Below are 26,272 nucleotides of genomic sequence, written 5' to 3' on the forward strand. Positions count from 1 at the left end.
AATTTTGAGTAGGCTCAAAGTTCTGAAACACCTCTCCCGTTCAACCCCGTTCCAGGCCGTCCACAAAGTTCGAAGACAGTTCGTTAGACGTTGCTACTACGATCACTCCGTTCTCACACAGTTCAAGCCCGTTTAGTCACATTTTTCAGAACGTACTTCGAACGGAGTCGGTGTATCGGGGGTATAAGGCAGCATATGACTTTATATTACTATGAACCATAAGGTATTTTGTGCTTGTTCTACTATAGGCCTAAATAGAAACAATTAGTTCCAAAAAAGCGTTAAAATATATTGTGGGGGTCTATAAATCATCTTTGCTATACAAATATGTATTAATACAGACAGTTTTATTAATCTGGGCGTTCGAAATAATTTATTTCTACCGATAAAATAGCCGATATTTTGTAAACATTTGAAATTAAGAAGGCTTGTCTTGATTATATTGATATTGATTATCGATAAGGTACCCGTGGAAGCCTATGTTATGTTTGTGTGACTTGCTATGTGAATTTATATAAAGCGTTCATGTTCACATACCGAAGGATGAGTCTCTTTACAAGTGTTGTGTTCAGCATCATACAAGCATTGATTGATGTACACTACAAATGTATGAATTAAGTGTCAACGTGAGTTTTTTTCAAAACTGTCTTAAAGTGAACCGTAATGTACCTAAACTAAACCAGTCAAAACAATCATGGGCAATGGTGTTTGTTTGAGAAATAGTGGACTATAAACACGACAATATAAGGGGCGACCACATTTATTATTGACGAAATCTCCTCTGATTGTAACCACCCATAGCTGTGTCGATAATATTACGCTCTTAAGTTGGTTTTGAGATGTTTTGATAGTATTTAAAGATATGTGGATCAATTAAGCTTACATACAACACCAGCAATTGAATGGAACCTAATGCCACTCACAAACTGTTACATTTATAGAATTAAATATATTACAAGAAGTTATAAAAAATAAAGATACATTCTAGCAAATGAGGAATTAGTAAAAAAAGCTTTTGTTGCGAGCGTCTTAAATTAATGGATGGTTTCTTTCATTGATCATAATCATACATAATCTGATTCCAACGCACACACGCACACTAGACATCGGTGTTTGTGTTGTCCTCTGTGATTGCACTTGGTATGTTAACAAGCCTTACGTTTTCTGCCAAGTGTTCAGTCAAGGAGTCGCCGGACGCAGGTCTACGTACGCGTAGTCGCCTCAACAGAAGCCGCACCTTCCGCGGTCGAGTCTGTGTGCAGGTTACGTATCTGTGACTACTCGGGTCGCCCTCGGAAAGTGGCGAGTCCGAGACTGACCTGGAAGCCCTGAGATGACTACGCAAGGAGCCCCGTACTTCCGGGGAGCTGTTGTTGTTGCCGGGACTGGACCGAATTGTGCTGGTAATAACGCTCCCCGTCCGGCGACACGATATATTATTCTGAAACGAAATGCAGTAGCGTATATTTTAATAAATTATGTGTCTTAAACGCTTTTACTTTCTCATAAAGTCGCACCGGTTAGGTCATTCGTCATACCTTCGGTATAAAAAAATACCGAAACTGTAACGTAAATCGTCCAGTAAAAAAATCGGCGGTGTTCGGTGATATTTAAACAAGAGTATTCATATGTGTCCCATAGCTACATTAATGACAAAATTAAGTTTAGAGTTGTTTTGGAATGACATATATACTAAATAAACGAATAGTCATAATGAACAATGAATTCACATAAAAGTGTTGGCAATACAAAGACAGCCTCTCCCGTTCATGATGAAACTTCCATGTCAATTTGCCCTATATTTATTACAATAATTCAGCTTAATTATTCTCACAATCCGTAGTGAGCAGTCCTTTAAGATCAACATGCAATCGTATAAACAATGACGTGTGCTAATCTGTAAATAAAGTAGTGACTAAGTAATTAGAGAATTAAATCAAGTGCGAATCTATTTTCAAAGATATAGACCGAGGAAGACAATTAAGATATTTTCTGGTTAAATATTTTATGATCGTGTGTTCTTCTGTCTTTTATTTGTCTTATTTTTTATATATTTTTTTTTTTGCTGCATTGCCATAGCCGCCATAAGGATGTTTTTTCATTACTTAATTTGATCATGTACATGCAACGTTGGCTATGTGGAGCTTTAGAATTATGTGCAAACGGGCAGGTAAAATACAATATTTAAATCCGAGTTCACGTTCAATTATGACAGCAAAAACCGTCGTTTGTTTGACTGAAGTAGTGTCGTTACGTTAGCGGGATCACGTTCGTTTAACGGGTTGTAAAGTGTAATAAAACGATTATGAAAATATACTAATATGAATAAGTTTGCACACACAAATTAATATATGCAATCGATGTTCATATAAATGCATTGTACATTAATTTAGCTAATAAGCACACCATGAACGACTTAAATTGCAAAAATACAACATACAACAATGTTCTTTATGTTTTGTAAACACCATCAGAGGGAGATCGTACCGGACCATGATAATGGTGTAGTGTAAGCGAGAGAAAAAAATATCATATTAGTATTTTCATAAAGATGGCGGATTTCGAATATTTTCTCGAAGTTTTTGCATTTGTTAAAGGTAAATGTATTAATCCTCTACACACGATACAACACAATAATATTGTGATGGCGTACATCTTTTCATTTATGTTAGGTATAAATCATCATTGAACTGCACGCTAGTCATTAAATATTAAATTATAAAAATTCAGAAATATTAAAAAAAAAATCTAATTCTAATCCGTTATTCTGCATATATAATAAGGACACAAAACAGCAGTAAACATAACAAGAAATATCTGTATAAATGATATACGGCGTTGATGTGGTTTGTGTTGATTAAATATAATCAGTTATATCACCGAGATCAAAGATAGTGGTTATTAGTTTTTTGCACAGATAGTAGCTGCATCACACCCACATCCATAACGGGGGTTTGCGCCAGTTTTTGTGACATATTTATAATTATTAAATACTTTTGATAATGAAAATACAGATCAAATACAGAAATACTACGTGAAATAAAATCAATACATACAGGATGAGCGACACAACGCAAATCATCATACATATTTCAAACATGTCTACGCGCGTTCTCCGAAAGACCTGTATTAGTGTTTTTCTGTACACAGCTATTTTTCTTGATTATTTATAGAATCGTTAATCATCGCGATCATGCGAAATATATTGGTGATGTTTGAGGAGTTAAATCAAAAAAGCTATTTTCTATTATGTTGTTTTATTAAAAACATTAAGAATATGTTAATTACCTTCCGAGTGTGCTTGATTATCATTGCATATGTGCTTGATTACTATTGCATGCGAGGGTTATCTACTTTACATATATTTCTGGTTGGAAGATAATTCACGTTTCGCCTAAGCAAACGCGAAGGCGATGAAATTACGATTTTCAGGCGGCTTGATTTTGATACCATGCGAGATGAAATGTACGGCATTTAAATAGAGGTCACGATTTCACTGTTAGGACGACGGCTTAAATTATTCGTACACTTTAATACTTTAACATGATTGAAGGTAAATTATGAAAACAATATAAATGAATTAAATAAATATCAGGACAGAGAACAACAATTCCTAAATAATTAAAATACCTTAGTGCACAGAATGCGTCACTGTAGTAATTGTTAAATACGAGAACAAAGCCTTTTAGGTATAGACGCTCATATATACCAAATAGGCGGTAATAAAAAGCCGTTTTACTTGCAAACACCGAGTAATACTCATTAACAGTATTCACTCACTTGTTATGTACCTTATAGTACCGATGCATGATTAATTAGAAGCGTTAAAGCGAGATTATACGATTTTTATATGTGTTGAATTGTAATATATTGATACAAATATGTTATAATAACACACAATATGCAAGAAAAATGATACATTTAAGACGAATTTCATAGAATGCAGCAAATACAAATTAGCGCCCCGAGCCGATTGTGACGAAGATAATTCGTACATATTTTCCTACAATAACCGATGCATTCGTCTTTTTAGTAAGGGTTCGTGTGTCGTCACTCTGGATCAGCAGACGATTTATTTCATAAATCAATCTCTGGGTTAATAGTCGCCATCTTTAGAACTACTTTCAAAAGTACAACAACAACAATAACAGACAATTTTAATTGCGAAAAGTTGAAAAATTGAGTACATGTGTCACGGTTGTTGAGTGGAATAGTGTTATTTTCAACTGTGTACGAAGCATTTGAACTGGTAGTGGAATAAGCGAATTGTTAGTGGAAATGGAATTAAGAAATATATCTAATAATTCATCATCGTGTAGAATTATCATCAGCATCATTTCTGTGGAACATTGCAATATTCAAAATACAAGTGTTTCATAGCTATGGTGCTTTTGACATAGTTCACTAACTCATCAAGACTGAAATGATTCATGCACACAGGTAAAGTAAATAATTGAATTTGTGCAGAATGTTTATTTTTTACAAATTATTATTTAATTTGACCAATTTATTTTAGATAGATTGCACTGAAACTCAAAGTCTAAAGCTTAGTAAGACACTTAAGCCAGTTTTCTGAGAAGAAACAATACTTGTTCTGAGTATAGGAGGCTCATGCGGCCTCTGGTTTATTTATTTGGCCAGGACCTTTAACCTGGGTCGCTTTGATTTCAGGTGTTTAGCCCCCATATCAACAAGGCTCTCGACCCTATATGTAGTTATTCATATTGTTTAAAGATTTTGAGAACCCTCACTCGGTGCCAGTGGGGATAAAACAGGGACCTTTTTATAGCTAGATGAATGCATCAAATATGCCAGCAACACTTTATAATCAATAACTTGATAATTCATGATTCTGTTCTTTTAACTACATTACTCATTTACCAAAACAATGTGAAACACATTTTTATGCCCCCAAAGGAGGGCATATAGTGATCGCACTGTCCGTCTGTCTATCCGTCACACTTTGCATTTAGGTTTCGAAAAAATGCTCATAACTTCTATGTCGCTTCAGATGTAACATTCATATTTGGTATGCATGTGTATATGGACAAGGCCTTCCACACACACAAATTTTGACCCCTTTGACCTTGAACTTAGGGTTGGCGTTTAGGTTTTGAAAAATGCTCATAACTTCTTTTAAAGCGTTTATCGGTGGCGTATGTCATCCTACGGAGACAGCTCTTGTTTTTGCTACTGTCCTCTGCACAAACCATGATACATGTATATCTGCATATATGCATCCAACCAAATCAGTAAAACTATTTGTCACTTAATTACAGTAAACTTATTGCATGTTAACTTTTCAACAATATATATTTATATATAATTATATATAACAGATCTTGAATAAAACACACATCAAACTTCAAATTGTTTTAGTAAATTAAAGGCTTTAATTGGTATTGTGACATTGACACCACTCATGCATGCGACTATACAATTATACAACTATGGGACACATTATTTATGAAAAATTCCAATACATCAACATAGCGTCTCAGATTTAAGGCAGATAATCTAGTGCTTTTTTGCTGCCATTTTTACTACAACTCATTTTTTCATTTTATGTTATGATGCATTGATCTTGTTTCTAAATTTACCAAGCAATCATGTTAAACTTTTGAAGAAAGATGTTGTCTGATAAATATAGAAAATATAATCACTACAAAGTGAACAAAATTCAGTTGAATACTGTGACCAACAAAGATTTGCCAAAGAGCAATTCAGATCATGATTTAAATTAAACACAAGTAATATGAAAGTCTGCCTATTGGATCCCAGTTAAGACTTATTTGTCAAATCTGCACATTAATTTTCCCTTAGCCATGTAGAATTGGGGACTAAATACCATCAAGTCATGTAAAAAGGAGCAGGGTATAGCACGCTGCTATTGATCTCTTGAGCTTTCACATGAATTTTACGGGTAATTTTCATACAACAAATGATATTATATAGTGTAATGATAAAGCATTATGAGCACAAATTATATCTCTTACTAGTGGTGCAAAAATCATTTAAGTGTCACATTTCAAAAGAAAATTTATATAAAAAGGTATTATTAATTGTTAAAACGTTATAAAAGGTTATTTCAATTCACTAAAGCATTTAATTACAAGAACAAGTGCATTTTATGTCCATTACAATACATGTAACAGTATTGGCATTGTATTTATCTGCATTTGATGTGCATTTAATACATTTAAAAATGCAGACAAGACACTTCTAACAGAAACAAATGTATTTTTTTCTGCATTTTTCCAGCATTTTTCCAGCATTAATACTCTTCAAGTGTATTTTTTATCATCCCAAATACACTTTACCAGGAAAAAGGTATGTTAAAATGCATTTTTAGTTTGTTTTAAGTATATTTTCAAATGCATTAAGACACTCTTTTCTTTTGCAAAAAAAGGTTGAACAAAAACTTGAAAATATTTAATATACTAAAGTGTAGTAATAATTAAAGTTTTGTATGAGCATCAAAAACAGTGTCAAATTCATACCAGTGCCTATTTAGTAGCAGTAGGCCTTATATGGTCTACTTGTGGTAGAAATAATGCATTTTGTATAATGCAACATACATAAATTAAAAAATATAGCTGCCCATACAGTTCAATACAATGTTCAATTAACTACACTATGCAAAGTTGAAATATGACATCAAGCTTGGAATACTCTTTTAAATAATGAATATTATGCTCTTTAAATTTATAAGTGAAATAGACACTTGCATATAAAAACTGATTTTACATCAAAACTAAATGTTTAATTTGATTTTTAGCTCCACTGGCCAAATGTCCTGTGTCCATCGTGCATCCATGCATAAACTTTTCCTTTAAACATCTTCTCCTAAACTACTGGTCCAATTCTGATGAAATTTCTTAGGAATGTTCCTGGGGTGAACCTCTTTCAAATTTGATCAAATTATGCCCCTGGGGTCAAATTTGACTCTGCCCTGGGGGTCACAAAATTGAAAATTTGCTTAAATAAGGCCTATTTTGTGAAAACTTTCAAAATCTCCCGACCATAACCATTGGGCCTAGGGCTATCAAATTTGGTATGTAGAGACATCTAATAGTCCTCTACCAAATTTGTTCAAATTATACCCCTGGGGTCAAATTTGAACCTGCCCCGGGGGTCACAAAATTGAACATATGCTTATATAGGGTATATTTTGTGAAAACTTTACTAATCTTCTCGTCAATAACCATTGGGCCTAGGGCTACCAAATTTGGTATGTAGTGGCATCTTATAGTCCTCTACCAAGTTTGTTCAAATTATTCACCTGGGGTCAAGTTTGACCCTGCCCCGAGGGTCACACAATTGAACATATGCTTATATAAGGCCTATTTTGTGAAAACTTCAAAAAATTTCTTGTCCATAACAATCCGGCCTAGGGCTATCAAATTTGGTATGTAGTGACATCTAATAGTCCTGTACCAAATTTGTTCAAATTTAATCCCTAGGGTCAAATTTGACCCTGCCCCGGGGGTCACAAAATTGAACATATGCTTATATAATGCCTATTTTGTGATAACTTAAAAAAAAATCTTGTCCATAACAATTAGGCCTAGGGCTACACAATTTGGTATGTAGTGACATTGTATAGTCCTCTACTTAGTTTGTTCAAATTATGCCCCAAGGGTCAAATTTGACCCTGCCCCGGGGGCCACAAAATCAATTATATGCTTATATAGTGCCTATTTTGTGAAAATTTTAAAACTCTTCTTGTCCTTAACCATAAGGCATAGGGCTACCAAATTTGGTATGTAGTGACATGTTATAGTTCTCTACCAAGTTTGTTCAAATTATGCCCCTTGGGTCAAATTTGACCCTGCCCGGGGTCACAAAACTGAACATACGCTTATATGGGGCCTATTTTGTGAAAACTTTAAAAATCTTGTTGTCCATAACCATTGGGCCTAGGGCTACCAAATTCGGTATGTAGTGACATCTAATAAACCTCTACCAAATTTGTTCAAATAATGCCTCAGGGGTCAACTTTGACCCTGCCCCGGGGGGTCACAAAATTGAATAAACGCTTTTAAAGCGCCTATTTTGTGAAATCTTTAAAAATCTTCTTGTCGAAAACCTTTTGGACTATGGCTACCAAATTTGGTATGCAGTAACATCTTATAGTCCTTTACCAAGTTTGTTCAAATTATGCCCTTTGGGTCAAATTTGATCCTGACCCGCATGTCACAAAATTGAACATTATATACGCTTATATCTTGCTTATTTTGTGAAAACTTTAAAAATATTCTTGTTCTAAACTCTAGGACCTAGGGCTACCACATTTTGTATGTAGTGAGATATAGTAGTCCTCTACAAAGTTTGCTCAAATTATGCCCCTGGGGTTAAATTTGACCCAGCCCAGAAGGTCACAAAAGTGTACATGTGCTTAAATAGGGCCTATATCTAAGTATTTGCACATGCAGAGAAATTTGTTTCAGCCTTTTTTCAGCAGTGGAGCGATACAGGGTTATCATGGCCCTCTTGTTTAAATACTCAAAAAATGAAACCGTGTTCATGCTTGCATGAACACAGTTTATAAATGCTGTCAGAATTATTAAATATGCAATTACTATAAATACAAATGCCAAGGAAAAGTGCTTTTTGTACTAAAAAATTCGAATATTACAATAATACATTCTGAATACTTAAGTATGTAATTAACAGTTTTGTCTGAGAAAATCACGAAATTTTATATATTTATTCAAATTCACATAAATCATATTTCAAAAACACATAATTACTTCAAATCCTTTCACACAATACTGAAAAAAATGCACAGTTTCTGATTGTTATTGATTCTTTATTAATTTATACATGTACCATTTTTTAATCTTGATGCATCCTCAATTGTATAATGCAAATCTTAATCTTAACAATTATAATATAAAGATTAAGGCTGACTCAGTAAAATAATAATCCATGATTTCTGCAGTACTTGCAGACAAACTAGGAATACTGCTGTGATATTATCTATCTATCTAATGGGATATTAATTTGGCTTCAATAGAAAAAAATCAAAGCATACACATGTATAAAATGTGTATGTATATATTAGTTAAACTTAAATTGATTGACCATCGATAAAAAGATATTAAAATATATGTATATATATATATATACATATATATATATATATATATTTATCCTTGTAAAACTAAAAATTAAATATGTATGTTTCTATTACATCATTTAGGACGTTTATTTTCAGACAAAGTAGAGTGAAGCTTAAAACAGTATCCAATTGTAACAGTCAATTTTGGGAAAATCAACCTTATAATTATTTTCTGTGTTGGCCAATGTCATAATTGGTATAAAATGTATATTGAACTGGAAGTTTTCTTTATTTTAAATGATAACATTTGCTTGGTCAGCCATAATTGTCACAATCAAGTGGTCTTTTTACACTGTAGTTTTCTCACTGACTATGGGTTTGTTCTGAGAATGAGCCACACAAATATCGTTGGGGAGATGAGTTGTCAATTTCATGTTTATCAGTCTTTCATAATCCAGTATACCTGTAAAAAGGGAATTTGTAACTAATAATCACACAATATACACAATTAAAATGGTATGCATTTAGATTTATTTAGTACTGCACATTAATCATTTTCCAAAAATATGTAGCAACATTACATTATATAATGCTGCAATACTAAAGTAATTTACTAATTAAAGGTCGCTGATGTGTAATGGATGTGGTGTCCACCTAATGATCTGGAGGTCACTGGTTTGATCCCCAGTGTGGGAGCATTCTTAAGAAATCTCCAAGAGACACCCAAGTACTGGTTCTAGGCCCAGGAAACGAACTCAAGAGCATTTCACATACATGTACGTAGTTAGTACTTTAAATTTAATCGAACTAAAAATGGGTTAAAACTAACAACTGAAACCCTTATTAATACATTTTATTTTGAATCAAGCAAATGTGCAAATTCATTAAAAATAATGAGTAAAATTTAAAAATTCTACTTTAAAGTAATCATGATAATTTAGATCATTTTCAGAATATTTAATGATGATAATGATACAATTATATATTCCCTAAATGATAAAAATAAAACATGTCATGTTAATTTATGAAAAAAACGTTTTAATTTTATCAATATCATGGTAATTACAACTAGATACAGGCAATTAGATCAGAAACGTGCATTAATTATATTAATGAACAACCCAGACATTTATAGCGATTTATGGTCACTATCACAGGGATCGTTAGGTAAAAAATACTCTATTATACTATATACATATAATTATACGTATATGTATGTAGTATAATAGAATATTTTTACTTAACGGTCCCTATGGTCACTATTTGATTAACGTTCTATACATGACCTGTCATAAAAGGTATTTTTTAGCCAGTACTACAATCGGCAATGATAGTCTGTATTGCATACATATTCCAACGTCTATTATCGATTCGCTTCTTCAAACTGAACAAATATTTAATGTTTACATCGCGAAACGTAATGCATCTAGTTTCACTTTCGGTTTGGTTGGTTTTGTAAACACCGTAATTTCATCTTAAAAATTGGATGATAGGGTGATTAAATAATAATGGAAAAGTAAATCACTTGGATAATAGGTCAAAATGCAACACAAATGAACGGTAATAGTGCTATTAATATCAAAGTTTCGGTAAAAAGTTTGGCGCTAGTTCAACGCGCATCGTATACAGCCTCATAACAATAGACTGACAACCTTTTGGGTAGTAAAGTAGTAATACAAGGCAATATGGCGACCGTTAGCCACGAGGCCTATCTTACGGAGGAATCCGAGATAGCCGATGTATCACGATTGGTGTGTCGTATGAATCGACATCGCTGCAGGAATTTCAAATGAACCGTTAAACTAAATTTAGATTCACATCGTACATGCATGATATACATGCTGGCGAATTCGGCTGTACAGCCTTTTTCGATTTCAGAATAAAATATCTGGCTTATTTAGCATTTTTCGACACATGTTCTTCTTAACTTTTATTTTAGTTTATATTGAAATATATGTATAATAAGTTTTTTTACACATTTTATATTAATTAATAAATAATTGACAAGATCGTATATACCCGCTTTAATCAATAACTGTAAATAATCTGCGAATCATTTTATGTCAAATCTAGAAGATAACAAAAAACAACAAATGCATAAATAAATAACTAATCAATGAATGAACATGAATTATAATAAACGCTGATATTGGAGGTATCGATTACAAAAATAAACAAAGAAACCAGTAAATGATGAAAAAACGGATGGCATGTAAAAATAAATCGCATACAGACTTATGGAAGTGAGATATTGCATGTTTGTAAATCTTGCTTAAGTGCTACAGGGTTCCCAGTTTTGCCCTACCGTGCCATATCCGGAAGGAGTTCTGTGGATTGCGCCTCTCCAGCAAGGCAGCATCCTCTTGACGCAATACCGAAATGTCTTGTGCATGAAGCAGTACAGGATGGGATTAGTGATGCAGTGAAGATGGCCAATCAACAGACCCCAGTACACTATATCTAGCACATCCTGGTTGCGATAGAAGTCCAGGTAGATGTTCACTGTGTAATACGGTAACCAGCACACAACGAATACGATGGAAACTATAATGCACATTTTGGCAGTACGTCGCCGACTAGCTCGGACAGCGTCAATTGTTCCGCGTTGTGAACCGCCGGAATTCGCAGGGCCGCCGTTTCCTTTTAGTGTTCTGTCCGTTACCCAAAGTCTTTTACCCATGCGTATGTAAGAAATAAAAACAATCTGAGCAGGAATGATACAAATGATAAACAGTAAACTTAGATCGTAAGTACGTCTTTGATTCACTGAAGACCACTCTTCTGCGCAAGTAACAATTTCAAAGTTAGCAAAAATCTCTTGAGACTTTGTTTTGTTGACAAAAAGTAGCGGGATCATCAGAAGAATGGCGGTCACCCAAATAATGACAATAAGAGATCGAACGTTGCTCTTCGTACGCAGGTTTCTAAACTTGACAGGATGGAGAATGGCGAAACATCGATCCAGACTCATGATGGTGATTGTGAACGTGCTGGCGGTGACCGAGACCCCTGCAACAAACATTGCGTTCATTATCGAAGACCAAACCCATTCACAAAACAAAGCGTTCATTATCTTAGACCGGCATACCTACAACAAAAATAATGATCGGTATCGTGGACCGAGACACCTACACCAAGCAAAGCCTTCATTTTCATGGCCTGAGATCCATAAAACAAACAAAACGTACATTATCATGGCCTGAGATCCATACAACAAACAAAGCGTACATTATCATGGCCCGATATCCATACACCAAGCAAAGCGTACATTATCATGGCCTGAGATCCCTACAACAAACATGGCGTACATTATCATGGCCTGAGATCCATACAACAAACAAAGCGTACATTATCATGGGCTGAGATCCATACACCAAGCAAAGCCTTCATTATCATGGCCTGAGATCCATACAACAAACAAAGCGTACATTATAATGGCCTGAGATCCATACAACAAACAAAGCGTACATTAACATGGCCTGAGATCACTACAACAAACATGGCGTACATTATCATGGCCTGAGATCCATACAACAAACAAAGCGTACATTATCATGGCCTGAGATCCATTCACCAAGCAAAGAGAACATTATCAGGGCCTGAGATCCTTACAACAAACATGGCGTACATTATCATGGCCTGAGATCCCTACAACAAACAAAGCGTACATTATCATGGCCTGAGATCCATACAACAAACAAAACCTTCATTATCATGGCCTGAGATCCATACAACAAACAAAGCCTTCATTATCAGTGCCTGAGATCCCTACAACAAACAAAGCCTACATTATCATGGCCTGAGATCCATACAACAAACAAAGCGTACATTATCATGGCCTGAGATCCATACACCAAGCAAAGCCTTCATTATCATGGCCTGAGATCCATACAACAAACAAAGCGTACATTATCGTGGCTTGAGATCCATACACCAAGCAAAGACTACATTATCATGACCTGAGATCCATACACCAAGCAAAGCCTACATTATCATGACCTGAGATCCATACAACAAACAAAGCGTACATTATCGTGGCCTGAGATCCCTAAAACAAACATGGCGTACATTATCATGGCCTGAGATCCATACAACAATGGCAGATCGACATACCTACAACAAACATGGCGTTCTTTTTTCGAGGACCGACTCCCCTAAAACAAACGTATCGTTCATTATCGTGCATCTCGGCCACAAATATGCATACACCACATACATGTACATGTGATTGTGAGATAATAATTGTTACTTTTGCTTTAGTAAATTAATATAATTTGAATAATATTCATTTTTGCACAGGGAATACCATTGTTGAACTTGATTGCGCGATTTATATATTCGACTCATCATATCACCTGTTTTTAAGCAGATCAACTGCTGACAATGCTGATGTAATACAACACAGGTTCTCTTGCTAATAAATGCCCTTCTGTCATTATAAGGTTACTTCCAGCGTTACCTTGTAAATAAGGCGTCATTTTGCACAACACATCTCCGTAGACCCACAGCTTGTATACCTTGCCTGCCAAGGTCATCGGCATACACAGCACCGTCACTGAAACAGGCAGCATGCAGCTGCTTAGATGGTAAGGGTCTGTTTAAATTATAGTTTTTTTTCCACAATCATTACTAAGAATATCCAATTCCCCGACAAAAACGTACCGCAATAAGTAGGAAGTTGATATACAAATGTTAGGCACTTGGGTATTCTCAGTTTTTAGCATCGCCTTAAATTTAAAAACAACTGTATTGGGACCATTAAACAATGTGTTGTACCACATTATACACTGTGGTTTCAGACAAAAACGATTTTTGAAAGTTTTTCTGGTCCGCATTTTCTTTTTCGATTCAATGACTAGAAGCACGAGAGGTCATCCGTGCAGTAGCAGTCGGGTCATTGAGGGTTAGCTGAACAGCTTTGACGTCATCTTCTATCAAGTGCATTAATTCGTGAAAATTAGCATAATATATTGTCCAGCTATGTAATTTGAGTTATATTGTTGTTATGTATATATTAAACGCATTCTTTCCCGATGCCTTTTTGTGAATATCTGAAGTGAAAGCGCAATTGTAGCTTCAAATCCAAAATGTGTATGTCAACACTTAACCTTCAACTTACTTTGAAATCTGAAATGTGTATATGAGATACCTTTTTCGATTGATATTCAGCACAGGTTTCCATTATATGCTTCGATATGTCTAAATCACGTTAATTTTTCGATGTATGTTCATATTTACTGTTGCATACACCAGATAATTGACTAAGGGCTACATCAAAAGCTACATTCAATGTCAACATTCTCATAATCCGAAATATAGTGTAGCCGATTTCCAAACCAAAATCTAATTTCGTTATAACATCGTTGTCGGTCACATTCTGAACTCGATTCATCAATAAATATAATCTTGCTCTCGATCAGAAGCCGTCCCGGAGCACGTATATACGAGTGTACATGCTGAGTGATGTTCTGTTTGTGAAGAGCACAGCGTTATAGTAGTAAAGCCAGTATAGCTTTTCAGGAAGAAAAATCACCTCATGTATCTTCTAAACGTCAGAGGTGGTCAGCAAATAATAAATAGTACAATATTATGTTGTATGTTTAGCAATTAATCATATGCCGATCATATCACTTCTTAACTCTTTATCACCCTCTCTGTTATAAATAACGTCTTAGTGTGAAAGAGCATCGAATGTGTACGAATAATGCATTTACATGTATGTCCCTTCATGTATTTACGATAAGTGTAACCATCCACGTTTGTATGACTATTGCACGAAAACGTATGTCCCCCCCCCCCCCCATGTCCGTTACCTGTTGCCTGTACATGAATATTCCTTCATGTGTGAACAAATATTGCATGTACATGGATGTCCCTTCAGTAGAGGTGTTTACAAATAGTGCCTGTACATGGATGTCCCTTCATGTGTGTACAAATATTGCCTTTACATGGATGTCCTTCGTGTGTGTACGAATATTGCCTTTACATGGATGTCCTTTATGTGTGTACGAATATTGCCTTTACATGGATGTCCTTCGTGTGAATACGAATATTGCCTTTACATGGATGTCTTTCATGTGTGTACGAATATTGCCTGTACATGGATGTCCCTTCATGTGTGTACGAATATTGCCTTTACATGGATGTCCTTCATGTGTGTACGAATATTGCCTGTACATGGATGTCCCTTCATGTGTGTACGAATATTGCCTGTAGATGGATGCCCTTCATGTGTGTACGAATATTGCCTGTACATTGATGTCCTTTCATGCGTGAACGAATATTGCATGTACATGGATGTCCTGCATTTGTGTGCGAATATTGCATGTACATGGATGTTCCTTCATGTGTGCACGAATATTGCATGTACATGGATCTCCCTTCATGTGTGCACGAATATTACCTGTAGGTGGATGTCCTTTCATGTGTGTACGAATATTGACTGTACATGGATGTTCTTCGTGTGTGCACGAATATTACCTGTAGATGGATGTCCCTTCATGTGTGTACGGATATTTCCTGTACAAGGATGTCCTTTCATGCGTGTACGAAAATAGCCTGTACATGGATGTCCCTTCATGTGTGTACAGATATTGTCTGTACATGGATGTCCCTTCATGTGTGTACGAATATTACCTGTACATGGATGTCCCTTCATGTGTGTACGAATATTGCCTGTACATGGATGTCCCTTCATGTGTGTACGAATATTGCCTTTACATGGATGTCCCTTCATGTGTGTACGAATATTGCCTGTACATGGCTGTCCCTTCATGTGTATACGAATATAACCTGTACATGGATGTCCCTTCATGTGTGTACGAATATTGCCTGTTCATGGATGTCCTTCATGTGTGTACGAATATTGCCTGTACATGGATGTTGCTTCACGGGTGTACGAATATTGCCTGTACATGCATGTCCCTTCATGCGTGTACGAATATTGCTTGTACATGGATGTCCATTCATGCGTGCACGAATATTACCTGTACATGGATGTCCCTTCATGCGTGTACGAATATTGCTTTAAATAGATATATATATATATATATATATATATATATATATATATATATATATATATATATATATATATATATATATATATATATATATATATATATATATATATATATGAATAGATTTTAATTTAAACATATGATTTGGTTTATAAAATAATCTCACATGCGTGGATCAATGTGTACTTAAATTCAAACTCCCTCGAATCGGATATTTAACATTGACTTATGTTACGGATGCTAGCCTCGGGAACAGATCATGATTTTTAATGTAATTTCTTCGATATTCTTATCTTTTTTAGTATTGTTTTCCATATTTTATAATCACTTTCATTTCGTTTATTGGCTAGTTATTGATGCTCGATTGGTCATTGTCGGCCCGGGTACTACTTACATGTACCCTGGGTACGGTAAATATACTTAAACGTACCCGGTCGATATTAGACTGTACCCGAGTTGTATCCCCGGGGTACATGTAAGTAGTACCCGAGCCGACAATGACCAATCGAACGTTATTGATATAAAAGGTCGTATATTCACATTTTATATAAACACTTGTCTTATTAATGTAATAACTTCACTTCATAGGTCATGCACAATCATGAAAACCATGTTAGGATTGGTTGACTATACACGCTGTTAAAATTCTGAAACATACAAGACTTTCTGTGAAGTGACGGAATCATCAGATTTATTGTCCAGGGATCTACCAACTTAGCTCGCGGCAATGTGTACAACTTAATCCGTATTTGTAGTTATTAATTCTTTGTATTGTTTTTTATTTTCAGAATATGCTACCATCAAATAAAATATTCTAATCTAATTCACATTACGAAGTTTATGAGGTTTTTCCGCGCTTGCATTGAGCCAGAACCCAGCGTGTATCCCAGCACGCCTACCTAATTAACTTTACTACAATCATAAACAAATGGACGACTTTGAATTATGGCTGCAATTTCGACCTATTTGTTTTTCCCCGAAAGATATTCAACTTTTGGTGTTGTTTTAACTGGGGTTGGGAACCGGAGCTCCCGGGCGAAACGCTACCAGTACAAAGATCACGCGTGTACCAACCACTGCACTTACCGGGCAGCCATATTACCAACAACAGCACTAACCAGGAAGCCATATTACCAACCACTGCACTAACCGGGCAGCCATTTTACCAATCATAGCAATAACCGGGCAGCCATATTACCAACATCTGCACTAACCGTGCAGCCATTTTACCAACCACAGCAATAACCGGGCAGCCATATTACCAACCACAGCAATAATCGGGCAGCCATATTACCACCACTGCACTAACCGGGCAGCCATATTACCAACCACTGCACTAACCGGGCAGCCATACTACCAACCACAGCATTAACCGGACAGTCATATTACCAACAACAGCACTAACCAAACAGCCATATTACCAACCACTGCACTAATCGTACAGCCATATTACCAACCACAGCACTTACCGGACAGCCATATTACCAACCACTGGACTAACTGGGCAGCCATATTACCAACCACTGCACTAACCGGGCAGCCATATTACCAACCACTGCACTAACCGGGCAGCCATATTACCAATCCCAGCAATAACCGGGCAGCCATATTACCAACCACTACACTAACCGGACAGCCATATTACCAACCACAGCACTAACCGGACAGCCTTAATACCAACCACTGCACTAACCGGACAGCCATATTACCAACCACTGCACTAACCGGGCAGCCAAATTACCAACCACAGCACTAACCGGGCAGCCATATTACCAACCACAGCACTAACCGGACAGCCATATTACCAACCACTGCACTAACCGGACAGCCATATTACAAACCACTGCACTAACCGGGAAGCCATATTACCAACTACAGCAATAACCGGACAGTCATTTTACCAATCCCTGCACTAACCGGGCAGCCATATTACCAATCATTGCACTTACCGGGCAGCCATATTACCAACCACTGCACTAACCGGACAGCCATATTACCAACCACTGCACTTACCGGACAGCCATATTACCAACCACTGCACTAACCGGCCAACCATAGTATTAAGAAGATTGTGTACATCGTTATATATATGTATGTAAGTATATATGTTTGTGCTCTACTCACGCCGCGCATGTATACGTTCACTGATCCCAGGTTGTACACTCGTGAAAAGTGGAACAGTAGTGATGCACTAGACCGTGAATGTATCCGTGGAAAATGATATTCACAGTTTTACTGCATGGTGGAAATACTTCACCAAAAAATAAATACGTGGACAGATTATGCACCAAATACTAATCTATTATATGCCAAATGTATATTATTTTACAATTCTTATATGACTTATGATATGTAGTGTGCTTATATTCCAGTATATATGAGAGTTTTTTATCATATAAATTTTAAACGTGAATGCGACATGATACTTATTTTGCTCTATCAAAGTCAATCAGAAAAGAATGTGATGAATTATTCATGTTATTAGTATTTGCCACTAATGTCAAGCGTTGCAGTGACAAGCACACTGTATTGTAACAGGCGTTGAAATCGTCAATAGTGTAGACTAATCCATCACAGCTTTTATTTTCCATACATATTTCATTACATATGGAAGCATGAAGTTGTCAATGTTACGTCTGGCATCGGGCTTCAAACCACCAATAAACTGTATTGGAGGAAAGAAAGATACCCTCGTGACAAGTACTGCAAACGCAGTAGTTGATCTTTACAAGAGTCAACTCCAACACATTATTACATTATACGTCATACGTTATAAAATTGCATGTGTTATACCTGTTGTTTCTGGTAAATTAGTGATACGTTGTGCTTTAATATTAAGCGCATACTTTACGTTATAATTTATTCATTTTCGCCACACCATATATGTTCAATTATATTTTTATTTTTGTTATAAATATAAATTTCCTTGTCGACAAAAACATAAGCGATGTATTAATTGGAATAGTCACTTATGCTAATTCATATATACTGGTGAATGTTTCAGTCATTTGCATTAGTGTTATTTGAATAATTGCAAGTATGTTTGTCGATTGCGAAGGTCTAAGCCTGTACAAGAATTCTCAATTCTCAGCAGCATGGCGTTGCTATAAGCTTCGCTTGAGCAATCATCAATTGGCAATGACCCCAGCCAAGGCTATAATAGCAACTAATCATGGATATGAGAAAGCTTTTATATCTATACAGGAAACAAACCTGTCAACGTTATCATGGTGGCTGTCGAGGTAAAAATAGTTTATGTTGTTAACAAACTTCGAAAATATATCAAATGAATCAATTCGTAAGTGATGATCTTGTAAGAGTCCATACACACAGAGATAGTATGACCAAAGCAATTAAAAGTGCATTCTATAATGTGCTTGTCCGTTGTAAACATGAACAATAAAATATAATAACTAACGATTAAGTAAAATTGAATTAATGTATACACGCCATTTTGATAACTTTCTTCCTGTAGACAGATGTATTTTGGTCTTAATGTTAAAATATGTCTTGATAAATCCTTAAAAATTGTAAGCCGCAGCATGGTACATTGTTAAAATAGTGCACTTTTAAACAATAGCAGAAGTGAGTAAATTACAATAATTAGCCTGTGCAAACTATGAACTGTTCAGCCATTCCTGTTTGCATGAAGATAAGAAATTAAGTCATATGGAGAATAACAGGTTACTGACTGATTGTTTTGTAATTTATCATACCACCGCATTGATGCCTGATATAACGTTGCATGATATATCTTTTTTATCCTATAACCAGACGAAACCCGATAGTATAACAAGCGATCGTATAAATAGAGAATACTAGGTCGGTGCCGAATAAAGGGAAGTTTATTTTGCGTGGCTTAGAAAATCAGAACCACGAGCCTTGGGCAGTGGTTCAGATTTTCGGGCCGAGCAAAATAAACTCTGCTTTATTCGGCACCGACCTAGTATTCGATTTATCCCATCAATTTTTTTAGCCGTCAATTATTTCTTTAAAAATAGAATAGGAAAATAGAACTACAAGGAAAATCCCAAAGTTATTTAAAGTAAACATTGTTTTATTTTATTCGTGCCGAGCCTCATATATTACAAAAAGATCAGGCACTAACCTGTTTTTCTGTTTATCATACCTCTACGTCCCCGATTAAAAAAAAAAAATTAATAATGAAAAAAATACTAAAAACTGCAGCTTTAGCGTGAAGAATATGACTTTTGTCGTTAGACGTGTTAATAATGACGTCATGAGTACGCGCACTTAATATTTGTAAAAAATGTTTACCTGCTTTTTGTGTTGCATTTTGTCTTTAAAATATATTGCATCTTGGTATCAAATTGTTTGTTTTGTTGAATCTGATTCGATTTTACTAAAAATGATTACTTTATAGTTGATTCCGAGTATAAATATGACCATCCTCCACACATGATTGATATAAGAGTCCGCCTCGCGTGACAGCTATATTTCAGCATTGCCGAAATAAAAAGAGAATATGTAAGCCTCGGCAAGCCTCGCCGTGTAAACCTTTCTTCACTCTAATGTAGACCTGATGCAATCAAAATAGTAGTCTTTAATTGATAAAATAAAAGCAAAAATACATTAAATTAACTGAATCTAACATTGCATACTTAATATTAATTGTGATCTTTCCTGTTTACGGAACTCGAAATAGCCCTTAAGAATTCCACGCAAAAGAAGAGTAACGCGACAAAATATCGCTATATTTCGCTATAACAATTCTTGTTTGACCACTGTAAAATACCAAAAAGCAAAAATGGCTGCCATCTTGAAATTTACAAAATGTGTAGATTTAGCATTTATCCCCGCCGATATTGTTAATTTTAGTCTATAAACAACTCTTCTTTTTAAACACTTTTTAATAACTGACATAAAAAGGTAAAACATCTACTGGTTAGTGTTCTACTTACCGAAGTTGTGTAATAACCATGTTTATTTTCGTAAAGTTTAATTTGCTTCCATGACTAGTTTAAATTCTGGACACATTTCTTCATCGCCATCCATCTTTTCCATTTTAAAGCACTGGCTGTAAGCAGGCAATTCTTTGTGGATAGACATTCTTTGATCGACTGACAAAGGAACGACTTATTCATCAAAGAAATTACCCTTTAAATTTAACATCGATTTCCTTCGAAAAGTTAAAGAACAATTCACTGACACTTTTCTTAAATTTAATCCATCAATTGTTCAACAAAACATCACGTTATTCGAGTACATTCGACATTTTAACGAAATCGGAAATGCAGTCTCACCATTTTCATTCCAGTTTTATATCCACACACTGTTATTCAAATTCATAATATTATAATAATCCATCACACTTGTTAAAGGGGCAGTCCAACAGATTTTGGCATGTATTGAAGCTTGCTTTATATTGATAAATTTAATCATTTGAACTAAAAATCTCCAGTAAAAAAACAATAATACAATTTAAAAAAAGGAAAAAAGTTACCCTCAACAGGGCTCGAACCACTGACCCCTGGAGTCCTGGAGTAAAAAGTCTCCCACTGATATAAGCAATCCCCGTAGTATACCAAAATAAAACGACAACACCAGAACTTTCAAAATTATTAAATCGTTTCGCGTCGCACGACGCTTTATAATTTTCGAGTTTTCAAATCATCAAAAGATGCATATGATGGATATTTATGAGCATGGCAAATTGTCAGTATTACTATTTCCTCAAAAATATCATAACTAAAACGAAAATTTGCGAATATGAAACAACTTTTTTTAAATTTGTCAACTTACCAAAACGTTGGACGGCCCCTTAAAGTTAAACTCGTTAAACGACTGCGTACCCAATGACCTGAATGACGCAATCAGGGGTGAAAGCCCAAAAAAGTAGTCCATATGTACATGTTCTAAAAATATATGTGGGATAAACCTTATTAAAAAAATATCCGTGGAGAAAACTTTATCCTTTCGGTATGGGTCCTATTATGTTCTATAAAATCATTTAATGGTAGGATAAAAATAGCATATTATGTGAGTGTCGAATAGAGATCAAGTTTATCATGCTCGGCTCGAAACTTTGTAGAGCTCGGCAAGCCTCGGCCTCGCACTTCATGTTTCTCAGCCTCGCATGATAAACTTGATCTCTATCCGACACTCATATAATATTCTCTATATATCATGGTCAACAGGAAGTTCTTATCAGTCATGTGTGGAGGATGGTCATATTACTCGGAATTAACTATATAGAGAATACATGATTGTTGCCGAGACGGAGAAAGTTTATCTCTTTAAACTGTTCCTTTTAATACGTTCCTATTGAAAATATGAGAAGAAATAAAAAACGATTCGAGACTGTGATATTTTAACGACTCGAGAATGTGATCTTTTTCTTGGTAAAAAAAGAAAAAAAATGCAGCAGCAAAAAAACACTAAATTTTATTTAACTTTATCGTTTTCAAATACGAAATATTCGGTGATTTTGAGGGTTAATGTGCTTTTAGATATATCAACCTTAGTATCAAATTGTGTGTTTTGGTGATTCTGATTCTATTTTTAATAAAAATGATGACTTTATAATCTATTCAGTGTAATATGACATGCCTTCCAACATATACAGATATAACATCTTCCTGTTGAACTGATACAAAACATATATTAGGCAGAGTTTTATCAGGCGGATATCAATGTTGCGGTATGATAAATGTAAATATCATTAATACTGTCCACTTTGCATCTGGTACACATACAACATCATTTCCTATTATATAATGTATTAGTTCGTTCTCTTTTCTTGCCATAACAGATCGTTAAAACTTACACAATGGAACCCTTATGTAATGGCCAGCTGTAATTTCTTTCGTAAGCAAACCACATTTTTGAAACTTAAGAGTAAAAGTTCAAATGATTTCAACAATACAATAAAATGATGTTTGAAGCGAATGAGAAGCGATTGATTAAGATTATATTTCCTGTCACTGGAATATCTCTCAGCCGTTGTGCCACAACAGGACTTAGTGCCGTGGACGATAGCCAGCGACTTAACTGCAACACAAAGCCTTCACAAGAAATGTAAATGCAGTGCTGAAGGCATTCAAATGATGTTTTCAACAACGTTCATTTCCCTCGATAAATCAAGAGTCCGTGATAAGATAACTGGTAAGCAAATTTAAGTGTGCAATACATCACAGAAAAACAGAGCCGACTTACCGAGACTGTTAAAGAAGAAAGATTATTCTAATTCTTATTTCTAGATTATCAAGCAAAAGGTTGATTTTCTGTTCAAAGAGATGTGCAGAAAGAGCGCTTTTAAGGTGGCAATTCTTGACTATACCTCGCGACGTTTAATGTAAAATTAAAACGATGTTCTAAGAACATATTTATTTTAAAATACTTAAACTTATCAATCTATGCAGCTTAGCAGCTACCTTCAGTATGGTAAAAAAACACAAAGTTATTTCATACCAAATGGAAAGTTTTGCATATACCGTATTGAATTACAATACAAGCAGCTGCGCCATACAGCTTTTAGTCGAATATGTTCAATATTTTGATTTAGATACATGTCACGTTGGATTTTAGACAGGCTTCATCGAGTGTAGTTCAGTTGTTTTTCTAAAGTCACTTGACCATTAATCTTTGCAAAAATGAAGGATCGTATTAGTTACACTGTTAGTAGCTGATGGTATATGTGATATACACCCTCAGTAATTACATACCATACGACAGCGAAGCTCGTTACACAGTTAGTAACGATTATGTCTCAACCTTCTACTAGATTAATCGGGATGTATGGAAATTACTCGGAGTGTATGGAAAATACAACACGGGCACGTGACCGCTCTAAGCCAATCGGATTAGGTCATTTTTCTAGGAGGAGATATATTGAATAATCCTGTTGTAACTTTGAATATGAATACCTTGCTTCGGTATCATACCTTATGTATCTTTCGATATCATATCGGATGTATCTTTCGAGATCATATATGACGTACCTTTAGGGATCATATCTGGCTTTTCCTTTTGTGATCATATTTTATGTACCTTTCAGAGTCATATCTGAAGTACATTTTAGCATAACATCAGATGTACCTTAAGGGATCATGTCTTATGTTTACCTTTCGAAATATTTTTGTGTTTCGGAATAACAGAAACAGACCTAAGATAATTGTTACTAGAATTGGACAAATATAAGCAAAGTGAAACCTCAGCTTCACCGTTAGGAGATAGACCGCATGATCCTTTAATTATGCTAGTCCGTCAGACGGACGGACATAGAAACAGAGGAAATGATTGACAGATATATTAAAACAAAACAGTTTACCCTTTAGAAATGTCTTACCAACGACATTGCAAATCAACAACAAAAAACAATCAAATTGGGCAAAATAACGTTTCAGTACTTTGGATAGCTTGAGTTCTGTATGTCGTTAATGCCTATACGCTAGATCCGCATGTTAATTAACTACAGACGAAGTACATTACATTTGTACCAATGCGCATGTATTTTAAATACAGACAGTGTAAATAATATTTGTATCAATCCGAATGTACATTACTTCAAACGTTTGCACGTCCGTAAGACGTATGTAAATATAAACAGAGGAAGGGGTTGTTACATATACTTACTAACTGTGGTGTTATGATTTTATTTTTTGATTTCAAGTACATGTTTGGTAATAACTTGGGTAAGTGTCAATTTTAAAACTCCGGAAAACCGGTTGACATTCTCATTCTATTGCTTTCACCGCTGTAAGTCAGTGTCTGTTTATATTTGTTATACTCTAGTAACCATGACCTGATGCCTGTTTGTATTTGTGATACTGTAGTAACCAATGTCTGTTTATATCTGATATATTCTATTAACCATGACCTGATATATGTTTATATTTGTTATATTCTAGTAACCATGAAATGATGACTGTTTATATTTGTTATACTCTAGTAACCATGACCTGATGACTGTTTATACGTGTTATATTCTAGTAATCATGACCTGGTGGCTGTTTATATTTATTTTACTCTAGTAACCATGACCAGATGTCTGTTTATATTTGATATAGTCTAGTAATCATGACCTGATGACTGTTTATATTTGATAAACTCTAGTAACCATTACCTGATGTCTGTTTATATTTGGTATATTCTAATAACCATTACATGATGTCTGTTTATATTTGTGATACTATAGTTACGATTATCTGGTGTCTGTTTATATGTATTATATTCTAGTAACCATGACCTGATGATTGTTTATATTTGTGATACCCTAGTAACCATAACGTGATGTATGTTTATATTTAGTACATTCTAGTAACCATTGCCTGGTGTATATTGATATTTATTATACTCTAGTAACCATGACCTGATGACTGTTCATATTTGTTATACTCTAGTAACCATGACATGATGTATGTTTTTATTAATAATACTCTAGTAACCATGACCTGATGACTGTTTATATTTGTTATACTCTAGTAACCATGACCTGATGTATGTTTTTATTAATAATACTCTAGTAACCATGACCTGATGACTGTTTATATTTGTGACACTCTAGTAACACTTATCTGTTGTATGTTTATATTTGTGATACTCTAGTAACCATGACCTGATGACTGTTTATATTTGTTTTACTCAAGTTACCATTACCTGATGTCTGTTTATTTTTATTATGCTCTAGTAACCATGACCTGATGTCTGTTTATATTTGTTATACTCTAGTTACCATGACATTATGACTGTTTCTATTTGTGATACTCTAGTAACCATTATCTGGTGTCTGTTTATATGTGTGATACTCTAGTAAACATGCCCTGATGACTGTTTGTATTTGATATATTCTAGTAACCATGACCTGATGACTGTTTATATTTGTTACATTCTAGTAACCATTACGTGATGTCTGTTTATATTTGTTATACTCTAATAACCATGACCTGATGAATGTTCATATTTATTATACTCTAGTAACCATGACATGATGACTGTTTATATTTAATATACTCTAGTAACCATGACCTGGCGACTGTTATAATATAAATACACAAAAGGTTCGTATGCGCATCACACAACGAACTCATCATCGCAAGAGACATTCCAATTTATTAATAGGGTACACCAAAAAAATATCAATTATATCCAAACTTTGCGTTATCGCTTAACAATTTATTAATTTACAATTTATTTCAATCTTGTCTGTTTTCATAGTTAGAGAAATAAA

General features: G+C 34.9%; 1 protein-coding gene and 1 long non-coding RNA gene across 2 annotated transcripts in view; both read right to left on the reverse strand.

Moving 5' to 3' along the window:
• Positions 1-9,334: 9,334 nt before the first annotated feature.
• On the reverse strand, positions 9,335-10,692 carry LOC127862453 (uncharacterized). Its single transcript, XR_008040623.1, has 2 exons — positions 10,351-10,692; positions 9,335-9,527 (listed from the first exon to the last, which is right to left on the reverse strand). It is a non-coding gene; the product is annotated as an uncharacterized LOC127862453 (long non-coding RNA).
• A 644-nt stretch (positions 10,693-11,336) lies between these two features.
• Positions 11,337-26,272, reverse strand: part of LOC127861700 (QRFP-like peptide receptor) — a 68,063-nt gene continuing 53,127 nt past the window's right edge. Inside the window, exon 3 of the mRNA XM_052400386.1 lies at positions 11,337-12,073. Coding sequence (XP_052256346.1) covers positions 11,337-12,073 — 737 coding nt within the window. The remainder of the gene's footprint in view (positions 12,074-26,272) is intronic.

The sequence above is a fragment of the Dreissena polymorpha genome, chromosome 16 (assembly GCF_020536995.1).
Source record: "Dreissena polymorpha isolate Duluth1 chromosome 16, UMN_Dpol_1.0, whole genome shotgun sequence".
Classification (NCBI taxonomy): domain Eukaryota; kingdom Metazoa; phylum Mollusca; class Bivalvia; order Myida; family Dreissenidae; genus Dreissena; species Dreissena polymorpha.